Source organism: Macrotis lagotis, chromosome 1 (genome assembly GCF_037893015.1).
Source record: "Macrotis lagotis isolate mMagLag1 chromosome 1, bilby.v1.9.chrom.fasta, whole genome shotgun sequence".
NCBI lineage: Eukaryota > Metazoa > Chordata > Mammalia > Peramelemorphia > Peramelidae > Macrotis > Macrotis lagotis.
In genome coordinates this window covers 908,761,032-908,774,055 of record NC_133658.1, presented here as the reverse complement: position 1 = coordinate 908,774,055, position 13,024 = coordinate 908,761,032, and the positions used below count along the sequence as shown (strand labels likewise).

Below are 13,024 nucleotides of genomic sequence, written 5' to 3'. Positions count from 1 at the left end.
TGCTAATCCCGACGGATGCCCCACCCTCCCCCTGAAAGAGCCAATAGGAACCCAGCCCTCTGCACGGTGTTGGCCAATAGGGCCTGGTGGGGAGGACGGTACAGGCTGGCTGACCAATGGGGCGCGGACTCTTCCCCCCTCACCCTGCCCTCCACCTCCCGCCATTACCATCCTGGGGAAGGGAGGGAGCAGGGCAGGCGGGCCCCGCCCCCTGTCCTCCGGCTCGAGGGCGGGGCCGTTGGGGAGGGGGAGGGGAGGCGGAGCTGGAGGCGGGGCTTGTCGGGGGGTGGGTAGGGAGAGGCGAGGCCGCGGGAGGATGGGTTTTGGGGGGCCCTGATGTGGGGGGCGGGGAAAGCGGCGGGCCCTGGCTGGGTGTGTCGGGGGCGGGGCCTGTTTGGGGAGGGGCGGCTCGCGCGGGCACCCTGGCAGGGGCATTGCCCTTCACTGCGCGGCGCTCTCCGTTGCCCCCCAGAGTCCCGGGGCCCCGGGGCCAGGGACGCCGACGCCCAGAGCCGCGCACCATGGGCCGCCCGAGCTTGCCGCTGCTTCTCGGCCTCGTGGGAGCCTCCCTGGCCCAGGCTGGTGTGTGGGCCGGGGGCCGCGGGCCGGGGGGCCGGGGGGCCGGGGGGGCCGGGGGCCGGGGGCCGGGGGCCTGGGGCCAGGCTGGTGTGTGGGGGCCGGGGGCCGGGGGCCGGGGGCCGGGGGGCGGGGGCCGGGGGGGCGGGGGCCGGGGGCCGGGGGGCCGGGGGCCGGGGGCCGGGCCTCCCTGGGGCCAGGGGCTGGTGGCCGGGGGCCGGGGGCCGGGGGCCGGGGGCCGGGGGCCGGGGGCCGGGCCTCCCTGGCCTCCCTGGCCCAGGCTGGTGTGTGGGCCGGGGCTGGCCGGGCCGGGCCGGAGGCTGACCCTGCGCTCCCCTTGCAGAGGCCCCCCGGGGGCGCCCCATCTTCCCTCTGCTGCCCCCCATCACCTGCTACTACACCGAGATGCTCTACCTGGGCCGCCGGCTGAGCCTGGAGCCCGAGGTGTGGAGCTCGGGCCTGCTTCACTCCCAGCTCTGCGAGAACTGGGAGGTGTGCCAGGAGACCCTGCTGCTGCTGCAGACAGGTGAGCCCCAAATACCACAGAGAGTCTGGGGGCACGGGCACCGGGGGCGCTGCCGCAGGTGACCCCCAGCGCTACAAAAGAAAGAACAAGCCTCCATGGGGAAGAATATACCCGTGGAGAGCTCGCGTGCTGTGGGCCTTGATGAGAGAGCCCGGCCGCTAGCTCCCCTGCTCACCCAAGCGCACCCAAGGCCGCTCCGCTGCTGGTGATCACCCAGGTGCTCTCGGCTACCACCTCCCGGGGGCTCCTTGCTCAAAAGCATCTCCCCAGCAGGCCAGGGCCGCGATCCTGCTTTGGGTGAAGAGCTTGGACTGTGACCCTCCCCTCCCCTCCCCCAGCCAGGGAGGGGGCTAAGGCCAGCAAAGACTGCCACTCTCCACAGCTGACTCAGAGGCCCGCGCCCCAGATAGCCATCTCTGATTCAAGGCAAAGAGATTCCCAGTCAGAATCCTATGTCCCAAGCCTGGCAGAATCCCATGTTCCCCAAGCCTGGGTCACAATCCTATGTACCCCAATCCTATGACAGAATCCTGTGTCCTCAAGCTTATGTCAGAAAACTGTCCCCCCCCCAAGCCTACGTCAAGCTCCATGGCCAGAAAAGACCCCAGAAGTTCGAAGTGCCGGGATGAGATTGCCCACTTTGGCACACCAAAGAAACCGAGCAATCTCTAAAGCCAGGTGAAGCAGGCAAGGGCCTCGCCCTCCCTCCCGCTGGTCCCATATTTCTACCCAGCCTGCCCACTGGCTTTCTGCCCATGTAGAAGCAGGTGCCTTTCTTCCAACACGTAACTCTCCCAAGGCAGGTGGAGGAGTCTCTTGGGTCCCTGCCAACCTGCTGCTCCTCTCCTAGGGCCACACTCACTGATCATGGGCAGTAAGGGCTGCACACCAGCAGGGAACCGGATCTCAGGGGTCACAGAGCACTCCGGGCCACCAGGAATTATTATCACCTCCTATATCCGCTTCTGCAATGTCAACTACTGCAACAACTCCAGCAGCACAGCCCCAGTGCTGAGACCCAAGCCTCACCTAGGTAGCTGAGGGCACACCTGGAGAGCCGCAGTCTCGACGGGCTTCTCACTGGTGGGATCTCCCCTTTGCTTAGAGCTCCTCATCTTTCAATAATTTCCACACCCTCCCATCCTAGGGTGCCTACCAATGACCCCCTTGCCCCATTCTACCCTTTTTTGTATTTCCCAGAAGTCTCCTCATTCCCCCCTGCACATTGTCCCCATAGTCCCTCCATTACCTCATAGGTTGATCTCATAGACTACCTGCCTAGTTCATAATATTGTTCCCTTGTTTCTTTTCTTTTTTGGGGGGGATTTGTAAGGTAATGGGGTTAAGTGATTTGTCCCAAGTGACTAGGTGATGATTAGTGTCAGAGACTGGTTTTGAACTCAGGACCTCCTAACTCCAGGGCAGGTGTTCTATCCATTGCACCACCTAGCTGCCCTCCACTGTACCATCTAGCTGCCCCTCCATAGTTTCTTCATCTCTCCTGCCCCTATTTTTTTTTAGAACCCACCCATCTAGTGTTGACAATAGGAAGGGATTTCAGAGATCATTTCATTGCCCATCCCATGAGATGATGGGCCTATTAGAATATTTGGGGACTAGAGTGAAGAATGGATTGAAGCGGGGAGACAATGTTTGGAAACTGTCCACAGTGAAGGGCCTTCCTGGGCCCCCAGGCTCCCTTCACCTTGGGCATTCCTCCTTCAGTGCCTGCCCGAGTGATGCCCCTTCCCTTCCTCCAGTCATGAGAACCCCAGAACATGCCTTGCGCTGCCCAACCTGCTTGGCCTTGTACTCCTGCCCCACAAAGGTCCGCGTCCAACGGTGCAGTGAGAAGGCTGTGAGATGTTACAATGGAACCATCCAGATCAAGGGAGGTGAGCACCAGCTGGACAGCAGGGCTCCTTGCAGTGGGGGTGGTACTTAATGTCAGATGCAAGGAGATGATTCAGAGTGTGCACCACTGGGAGAAAAAGGATCCTCAAGAGATGGTCTGGTTCCAGGGATCCTTTCCTAAAGCCCATAGCTGGGGCATGGGCTGGGTTTGAGCCTCTTTCTCTCTGTGCCCGGGCCTTTGGGCTCAAGGCCCTCCCTCCCAACTATGAATTTTGTGAGGCAGGTTGGTAGAATAGACAGTGAATGAATACTGGGCTCAGAACCTGCCTTACTAGCTGTGGGAATCTGAGCCTCTGAGCCAGGGGTAGCCTCTCAACCAGGGAGAAGGGGGTCTCCTTCCCAGGCTGCCTGTGAACATCAAATGTGTCACATGTTTACAACCACTTGGCCAGGAGGTTTCCATTATGCTTTTTTTTTAAGAGATTTTAGAGGGGGTCTCAGAGACCTCCTGGCCCATAGCTTCTGTGATTCCTAGATCTGGGCCTGAAAAGACCCCCTGGAGGCCAACTAGTCACTTGGAAGGAAACTGAGGTCCACAAAAGGAGAAGGCACTTACTCAAGAGCTAGTGGCCAGACTTAGGGGCTTGAAAACAAGCCTCCAAACAAATGTCCATACTTCTTGACACTGGGCCACCTACCTGCTCTGTTTCTCTCTGGTCTCCCTTCTTTGCCCTTGCAGAAGGCACCTCATATGACCTTGGCTTGCTTGGTTGCTCCACGATACCCACCTGTGAGCTGTTCCTTGGCATGGAGACAATTGGCCCATTCACTCTGAGTGAGAAGTGTTTGGACCACCATGACGTCTTGTTACCAAGGAGCCAGGGTGCCCCTTGCCCTGCCTGGGCCTGGGCCTTTGGGCTGGGACTACTTCTCACTCTGTAGGCTGAGGCATCCTCAGATCAGACATTCCTTTGAGTCTCTCCCAGGAAGAGGTGCAAAGGGGAACCCTGGGCCCAGGGTGCTGCCTAGGGGGTGCAGAAGAAGAGACCCTGAGATCCTAGGGGCAGGAGGTATGCCCAAAGTCCCAGGAACCCCAGAACAGGACTGTCTGCTGCACAGGTATTAAATAAAGATTTAAATGGACTATTCTGTGATTTCTGTCTTAATCATGAATAATGATAACAATTCCCTTCTTCCTTGGGCTCTCCTAATATTGTTTCCTTTCCCTTCCATTAGGTTCCCCCTGCTCCCCCCATCTCCACAATGTTGTTATTACTAATGGCCCCTGTTTCTATTGGGCTCTAAAGTTTGCAAAATATTCTGCTTTGTTCTGACCCTAGCCCAGGGGAATTGGGAGCCCCAAATTGAAATCTTGATTCTAACTATTCCTTCCCTGGGCCTCAGTTTCCATCTTCTAAAGTTAAAAGATGGACTGGATTGTGCCCATCTAGCTCTGGTGCACTTGGAGTCTGTGAACGTGATATTTCAGAGGCACCAACATCTCTGCTGACAGAGGAAGAAGTGACCAGGAGACACTTCGCTGGGGGCTACGAGCTTACAAAGCCATTCCTTACCTCCTGTTAGAGAAAGAAAGACTCAGGGGAAAGAGATTGCCTCCGGTCACACAGTAAAGTGGTAGATGCCCATCCCACTGTCTTTGGTGGCCATCCCTTGCTCTTGGTTGTGCTCCATTGGCAGCTTTACACAGTCCAACCCTCTTCTAGCCTGGAGGTGTGGCAGGGACCTTCCTCTTGCATTGGTTAGCAGTATCTAGCAATAGTCATCAAATGCCAAGGATACCTTTTAAAGGAAGCTGGCATGAAGGGGGGCAGGATATTGGACAAAGAATCCCAATCTGGGACTGAAGAGATTATCCAGCTATTAACTACAGTGGGAGCAAGTGAGGAAACCCATCCTGATGATCAGTGCTGTCCATAATGGAATGGAGAAAGGGACTGCTTCTGGGGGGTATTGATTGATCCCTCATGTGGGCCCAGCCTTGGCACTCCACATAGAAGGGTTAGTTGGTTCCGCTTGTAAGTGGGCAACACTATAAATGGATTGAAGTCCATTGATGATTTCCTAAGCCTTCAGTAATGTATGTAAGATTCCATAACAGAGAAATAACCAGGTCTGGAGTATTAAGAGATGAAGACTTCCCTCCTCAAATCTGTGTCTACGCTAAACCAAACATTCTTTTTGAAGATGCAAGAGAGTCCTTTGAGAGTCCACATGCCTCCAAGAATTTGTGGAGGAGACAGCCAATGGCTAAATCTGGAAGAAACTGAGCTTGTGGCATCGAGATACTCAGCCAATGGGAATCTTGTAACTAGCCACTATTATTGGAGGGGAGTGGGCAACAAGGGAGAAATGTGTTCTAGATGGAAATGGGACAGGAAGACATTAAGTGAGGCCTGTTCTAATGAGAGCTTTGGATTTAGGGAGAAAGCCTGGGCAATGAAAGGCAAAGATAGTGGACAGGGGTGTGTGTGTGTGTGTGAGAGAGAGAGAGAGAGAGAGAGAGAGAGAGAGAGAGAGAGAGAGAGAGAGAGAAAGAGAAAGAGGAGAGAAGAGAGAAGACAAAGACAGACAGATTGGACAAAATTGAATTCAAATCTGAAAGTACTGACTTAGATATATACACAATGGTGCCACTGACAATTGCACTTCATATCACCTGTCTCCATAACTGACAGCAAAGTAAGGTCACGTCTGTGACTTTAGTGATGTCAGGACACCCACTTGTCTGGGGTCCTGAGGTAGCTTTCTGTCCCGGGTAGGAGTTCAGACTTCATGCACTTTCTTGTGTGGGATTGTGACGATTCTAAGTCCAGTCTTGAGACTTCTTTGGTTCTGAGTAGAGGGCCTGGAAAAGTCCAGAAAAGAGGAAGCAGAAAGGAGGAGGTAGAGAGGAGGAGGCAGAAGCAGACTTTATTGGGGACATTTGGCACAAGCCAGATCCATCACGATGCCCTTCCCCTCCCCTAAAGGCTATAGCATTAGCAGGGAGTCCAGGCCCAGAGCCCACACAAAGGCAGTGAGGACAGCTGCCACAGTCCATCTTAAAGTTCTCAAACAAACTGCTCCTATCATATAGCTCCATCACTTCAAGGGGACCGATTACATGAGTTCTGTTAAGCATTCGGCAGCCAATCCCACCCATGCAGCCCTCCAGGTCCAGTGGAGTCCAGAGGCTTCCTGGGAGTGGCAGGGAAAAAGGGTTCTCAGTAGGAGATCTCTGATCTCCAGATACCATCAGTGGGACCTTGGATGTCCAGGGACCTAGTTTTATACACACACACACACACACACACACACACACACACACACACACACACACACACACACACATCTTACTCCTCAGTCCTTGGGGACCCCTGGTCTCTGGCACACAAGCTTTTACATCCCTAGTCCCTCAATCACCAAGCAACCATCTTAGCCAACCCATTCCTGGGACCTTGGGTATTTGTCCTTTCAGCCCTCCAGACATCCCATGCCACCCTACTTCCCAGCTCAGCCAGGGGCTTGGACAGCTGTTTCCCTAGCCCCAGGGACCGACCCAAGTATCTCTCCTCTCACCTCCCTTGATCATGAGGGTCCTGCTGTAACAGGAGAGGGTGAACTTGGGACATGACTGGTGAGCCAGGGATGCAGGGCCCCAGAGCGAGACAGGTGGGACATGTGAGGCCCTCTCGATAGGGGTTGACTTGAAGGGGAGGAAAAGGGCTGTCAGGGACATCCTATCAATGGTGAACATTTATTACAATGTGTTGGGAGCCAGGGTCTCCAAGCTGTTTGACACAGTCGCAGCAAGAAGACTCAAGGAGGTCACACTGTCTGACGGAACAACATTTCCTTCTTCAATATATATATATATATAGGGATTCCATGCATACCAATATTTATAGGTTTATTATCGATTACAATATTTACTCACCCTAATAGTGGAATGACTATAAAGGAAGGATTTCAGAAAAATTCCTTGCATAAAACAGATTGTAAACTCTGTCCAAATTTAACAGGACTGCCTCTCCCTGAGTCATACAAAAGCCTTCAACATTTTGAAATCTTTGGAAAATATAGCACTGGGAATTCCAAGAGATGTCAGAATATATACAGGTAAAACAGATACAAGATGGGTCAGATAGAATTCCAGGGAAATTAATAGTTGTGCCCCCCCCCTTACCATACACAGGAATATATGAAAAAGATGGTGAGAAAATAGTACAGGTGACCAATATGTGAATCCAGCAGCCTTAGTTTCATGGGAAAGAATAAAAAAGTCACAGAAACCATCATTTCTACCAAGGCCTGAAAGAAAAATTGGTTATTGTAAGAGTTAACGGATGGGTGGACAAGCATAAAGATCCTCACTATAGATTGTTAAGGAAGCGTATCGAAAAACATTACTTACACAAAAAATATAAAAAAAACTTTCCATTAAAAATTGCTTAATTAATAACTTTAAATGAATGAACAATTATACAATGTAGTAATAAATAAGGTAACAGACAGGTTGAGGTCATCATGGTCTGAGTAGGGATAAGAAATCAATTAACTGTGATTATTAATTAAACTTGTAATCACATGATTAAAACTTGTAACCATATGAACTATATGATTGATGATGAAAATTGTACACTCTTGTAACCAAGGAAATGATTTTAGTTTGCTTGTTTGATATGATTCTGAGACTATAAAAATAAATTCAAGCAGCTGACAGTCAACCTGCTCCTGCCTTTACCCCCTTGTTGACTTAACTCATTTCCCCGACTCTATCCCTCCTGTCAGGTTCCAAGGACCCCGCGGAGGCTGGACCCTCGCAACAATGTCTGTGGCTGCCCTGTCCAAGTCTGGTCCCTGCTCATGCCTGTAAACAAAACATTTTTCTTACCTACCATCTACTTTGGGGTGCAATTGGAGAATCATTTGCATTGGGCCAAAACTAGAACAGAAAGGCCCCAATGCTTAGAATCCAGTGGAGAATGTTTAAGCTTTGCAAGTCTCTAGAGCAGCACTTGGGATAATTTACTGGAACTGCAAACTTTTAACTGGGTGGAGAATATAGAGGAGAAATATACAGTCCCTGCCCCCTAAAACCAGGCTGCCATATTTATATGTCTAAAGCCTGGTTTATGCTATCAATGAAGTGTGCACATTTAAAGTTTGCAGATAACATAATCTCATCTGGTCCTCATGAGAACTGAGAGACAGATGCTGTGGTTACCCCCACTTTACAGATAAGTAAACTTTGACCCAAAGTGGAAGGTCCATAGTGCTAGGATGAATCAGGGGTTCTCCTCCAAGGCTGGTCTTCCCGCCAGCCTCCCCGAAAGCCATGGAGAATGGGGTAGATTTTGGTTCTCACCTGCCCCTTTTGGGGGCACCACCAGTGGCCTTGGTCTGTATAATTGTTGCAGAAGTCAGTGGAGCAGAAGTGTGTATAGGAAGTGGCTGCCACATGGGAGGGAGGGGGACTACATGTACTTGACTATGGGCTTCTGCTCAGTCTCTTGCATACACCCTTGGGTTACTATGATCATACCTTGCAGTTCTAGAAAGAGAATTCTAATTGGAGAAGTATGTTGGTAAAGAGGAGCCCCAAGAGTTTGGAGACTCTGGGGACGTTGGTGGGAAGATATGGATTCAAATGCCAGTCAGAGCCTTTACATGTTCAATGATTTAGCCTGGGTCTCCTGTGCCCTTCCTCTGTTCAGTCCCTCCTCTGGAGCTCACATCTCCCTTTCATTCTAGTCTTCTTCCTCCCATAGGCAGAAGGGGGACAGAAAGTTCAGCCCTTCTGGGCCTCTCCGAGAAAGGAACCCCCACCCCTTAAATACCCATCTGGAGGCTCAGTGTGGTCATCCATCATCTCCAGGGCATATCTTCCTGGAGGAGTTTAGGGCCCCGCTTCCAGTCTTCTCCAGCCCAGCCTGGCCAATCAATATTAACACCAATGCCAATCATACTCCAGGTTTTTGGTCTCCCCCTCTGTCTTTTCTACACTCAAGACACCCACAGGGACACTGCCACCATCTACAGATGGGCTCTGCTCCCAATACCCTTCCTGAACTCCGACCCTGTGAATTGAGGCCTCAGTTTCCTCACCAGGTAAGTGAAGCAGTTAGTCTAGATAATCTCCAAGGTTCCAACTCTAATCTGTAATTTTATAATTTCTCCTATTTTCTCCCTGAACTTCCCTCCTCTTATACTTGCTCTTCATTCTCACTTCAGTCTCTGGTTCCTTGACCTTTGCATGTTCCCCTAAGTCATTATCCATATACTGAGATTCTTTCTCTCTTTTCAAAATCCTGAGAGAAGGGGGCTCAATGCACAGAGCACCTGGCCTGGAGACAGGAAAACCTAAGTTCAAATCCTATCTTGGACATATACTACCAGGATGATCCTGGAAAAGTCCCTTAACCTGTTTGTTGTTCCTTATCTATAAAATGGGGATAGCAACAGTATCTATCTGCTGGGACTGTTGAGAGGATCATTTATAGATTAAAGAGAGAATATTTATAAAGTGCACAGAGCAGATACTGAATGCATGCCCTTCCTTTTCTTCTGCTACTGCTAACTACATGATCCTGCTGCCAATAGATCCGCTGTTCTTTCCTTTCATACCATCCTTAAGTGGGTGATATTGTTCAAAATTTAAATGGATTATTATTTTTTTGCGGCAGTCAGGGTTAAGTGACTTACCCAAGGTCGTACAGCACTGTGGTATAATGTACTGGAACTGCAAACTTTTAACTGGGTGGAGAATATAAAGGGCAAGCCCTCAGGCTCTGCCCCCTAAAACATATGTCCCCTCCCCCATAGGGCCAGCTAGTAAATGTCTGAGGCCAGTTTTGAACTCAGGTCCTCCTGACTCCAAGGCCAGTGCTCTATCCACTGAGCCACCTAGCTGGCCCCACATGGCACCATCTATTCTCTTGAGTTCTTTTGCCCCACTTCTCCTTTTCTTTTTTTTTTTTTTAGGTTTTTGCAAGGTAAATGGGGTTAAGTGGCTTGCCCAAGGCCACACAGCTAGGTAATTATTAAGTGTCTGAGACCGGATTTGAACCCAGGTATTCCTGACTCCAAGGCTGGTGCTTTATCCACTGTGCCACCTAGCCACCCCCTAGCTTCTCCTTCTTGCTATAATCCTCAGCTTTAAACAGTCTCACCATCTACCTTCTCTGTTCCTGCTCCCAAACTGTGGGACAGAAAAGGCTGGAGGAAGTCATCAAAATATATAGATTGACTCCATTCTAAAATCACAAGACAGTTCTTCAAATGGGCCCTCACCACTGCAAGGCGTTCATCTCTTTTGCTTTATCAGATTCTCCATAGCTCTCCTTCAGCATAGTCTCTTTATCCATCCTCTTCCTCTCAGCTCTAGCCTCAGAGGATGAGGTGGCCTTCTTCTCAATACACACTCTTCTATTGGTCTTTTTGATCCTATCCCTCCCCTTTCAGTACCTTGTTCCATTGTCATTCCCTCTTTTGTTTGGGTTTTTTTTTTAGGTTTTTGCTAGGCAATGGTGTTAAGTGGCTTGCCCAAGGCCACACAGCTGGGTAATTATTAAGTGTCTAAGACCAGATTTGAACCCAGGTACTCCTGACTCCAGGCCTGGTGCTTTATCCACTGTGCCACCTAGCCACCCCTTATTATTCCCCTCTTTCATATGTCTTGTTCTCTCCTGGCCTGTTCCCTGTTACTTGAAACATATCAAGGTTTCCTTTATCCCAAAAGCAAAACAAAAACAAAAAAGTCAGACAAACAAGAAAAAAAAAACCACCCCAAAACAAATAAAACAAAATAAAATCCCAAACCCTTGCCTTGGTCCTGCCATCCCCTTAAGGTCTCATCCTATCTCTGTCTTTTCCCTTTCACTGGTAGACTCATAAAGAATCCTCTAAGGCAAAATAAGACATTGTTGGTGCAGCTGTGAATTGATGCAACTATTCTGGAAAGCAATTTGGAATTATTCTCAGATGACTAATTGCCCCAATATATTTTGGCTCAGAGATCTCACTGTTAGGAATATATCCTAAGGGGGAAAGCTATTTACCAAACTATCTACACAGGCATGTTTTTTGGCAGCAAAGAGCTAGAAAAAAAGTTGATGCCCCTCAACTAGGGAGTGGCTGAACAAGCCATGCTATAGGAATATGATGGAATATTAGTGCACTGGCAGAGGGAAGGAGACAGGTGGGAATCACCACCTGGCCTAACAGGTTCAGGGGATGGGCCGCTTAGCTTGGTTGACTCTCCTCATTTAAAAAAAAATAACATAAGGGATTACTTTCTAGGTGGAGGATGTGTTATAGTCGCAATTGAAGGTGATATAAATACAAGATGGTATTAAATTAAAAAAAAACTTTCCATTGGATGCTTCTGTCCCCATTCACTCATTAAGCCCCACTTAGGAACCCACCATTCAACTGAAGCCCCTCCTTCTTAGGTCGCTAAGGGTTTCTTAACCACTGAACCAGAAGGCCAATTTTCTCAGTTCTCCTCACTTGAACTTTTAATGCCCCTGCCCTCCCTGGTGGAGTCTCCTTTGGTTTCTGTGACACTGGCTTCTTCTGTTATTTTCTCCCACTTATTTTCAGTCTCCTTTGCTGAATCATCATCCGTCTCCGCATCTAAATTTAGATATCACCCAAGGCTGTCTGAGGCCTTCTACTTTTCTGACTCTACACCTGCTCCCACAGGACCAAGCATAGCTAGATTCCCAGACCTACATTGATGACTTTAATCTCCCCCCATTAACTCCGCTCTGGAGACCTTCAGTGTCCGTCCATCAGAACTTCAAACACTTCAAAGTAGGCTTCATCCTTCCTTCCTTGCACCAAACAGACCTAGGTTGCCCCGCTCTTTAATAAAACCCCTTCCTTTGACCCTGACACTCTGTTAAACTGTCATGTAAGATCTATCTCTAATCCCAAGCCTCTTTCTATCTTTTCACTGATAAAAATCCTAGAAAGATTTATCCAATGCATTGTTCTTAAAGCTGTGAATTGATGCAACTGTTCTGGAAAGCAATGTGGAAATAAGAATTAAATAGGGCAAAGAACGAACGGGTCCTTTCCTCACATTTCCCTGAATCTGCTGACTACCGACATGCTTCCAGGCCTCCCAAGTTCAGGCAGCTGGGACATCCCTGACAAGGACCTTAGGCGAGGGACGTCAGAGCTGGGAGGGTAGAACAGGGGAGGGTCTGTAAGGCACCTTAGGACAGGGGGTGCGGGGCGAGGAGGGTCTGAGAATACTTTTAGGTCCTTCCAGCTCTGATTCTCCCATTTTAGGTAGGCGTGGAGACCTGTTGGGAGGGCAGGGCTGGGCCTGGCAGCAACACCTGCTGTTTGCCAGTCCCTAAGATCAGCAGTGTCCTGACACAGGTCAGGGCGTCGGGTTGGCCAAGAATTCAGTGGGGTTCTCCCCAAGTCACATCAGGGTGCCCCGGTTACAGATGAGAGCTCCTTGGGGGGGCAGCGGGGAGCTCTGAGACCTCTTGGGGACCCAGCCTGGGGCCCCTGGCCCATGCACCCCCGGAGAGGGGGCCAGGGCGGCTGCCAGGACAAAGGGGCGCCTGCATGCCCGGCAGCGGGGTAGGGCCGCCCGCGGGTCTGCGGAGCCAAGCAGCGAGGAGGGGTCCGGGGGGGGCAGACGGCGGAGACGCGGGCCCAGACACCCCCACAGGGCCCGGCGCCCCGCCCCCACCGGACCCCACGACCCTCTCCGCGGAGAGCCCGGATGCCCTGCCCGCCCCCGACTGCCCCCTCCGCCTCCGACAGTCCCCTCCCCCATTCCCAGCCCCGCCTCGGGGCTCTAGGCCCACCCGGGGGCGGAGCCTCGCTGAGCCCGCCTCCCGCCCGTCCAGACCCGCTTAGGCTATTGGAGGAGCCGTGCTAGGCCCCGCCCCGACTTCTGGAGCTCGGGCCAGTCTCCTCTCTCCCTTCTGCTTCCGCATTTAGACGCTGGGGGCGGGACCAGCCGCCTTCTGGTCCGAGAAACTCGACGCCCCATTGGCGGCCTGCTGGCCCCTCCCTATGGGTCCAACTTGGGGGGGGTCT

The 13,024-nt window shown here is 51.4% G+C and overlaps 1 protein-coding gene and 1 pseudogene across 3 annotated transcripts; one reads left to right on the top strand and one right to left on the bottom strand.

The window, feature by feature from the left end:
• Positions 1-4,099, top strand: LOC141509697 (testis-expressed protein 101-like). 3 transcript variants are annotated; one of them, XM_074219424.1, is made up of 6 exons: positions 1-98; positions 473-582; positions 920-1,102; positions 1,953-2,135; positions 2,863-2,997; positions 3,696-4,099. In XM_074219424.1, the coding sequence occupies exons 1-6, from the start codon at positions 16-18 to the stop codon at positions 3,896-3,898; spliced, it is 897 nt and encodes a 298-aa protein (XP_074075525.1). In that variant the 5' UTR covers positions 1-15; the 3' UTR covers positions 3,899-4,099. The 3 variants fall into 3 exon arrangements, with proteins under 3 accessions (XP_074075525.1, XP_074075526.1, XP_074075527.1); XM_074219425.1 differs by lacking the exon at positions 1,953-2,135; XM_074219426.1 differs by lacking the exon at positions 3,696-4,099 and having other exon boundaries at positions 2,828-2,953.
• Positions 4,100-5,947: 1,848 nt separating this feature from the next.
• Positions 5,948-10,308, bottom strand: LOC141508706 (testis-expressed protein 101-like; annotated as a pseudogene).
• Between the last annotated feature and the right edge of the window lie 2,716 nt (positions 10,309-13,024).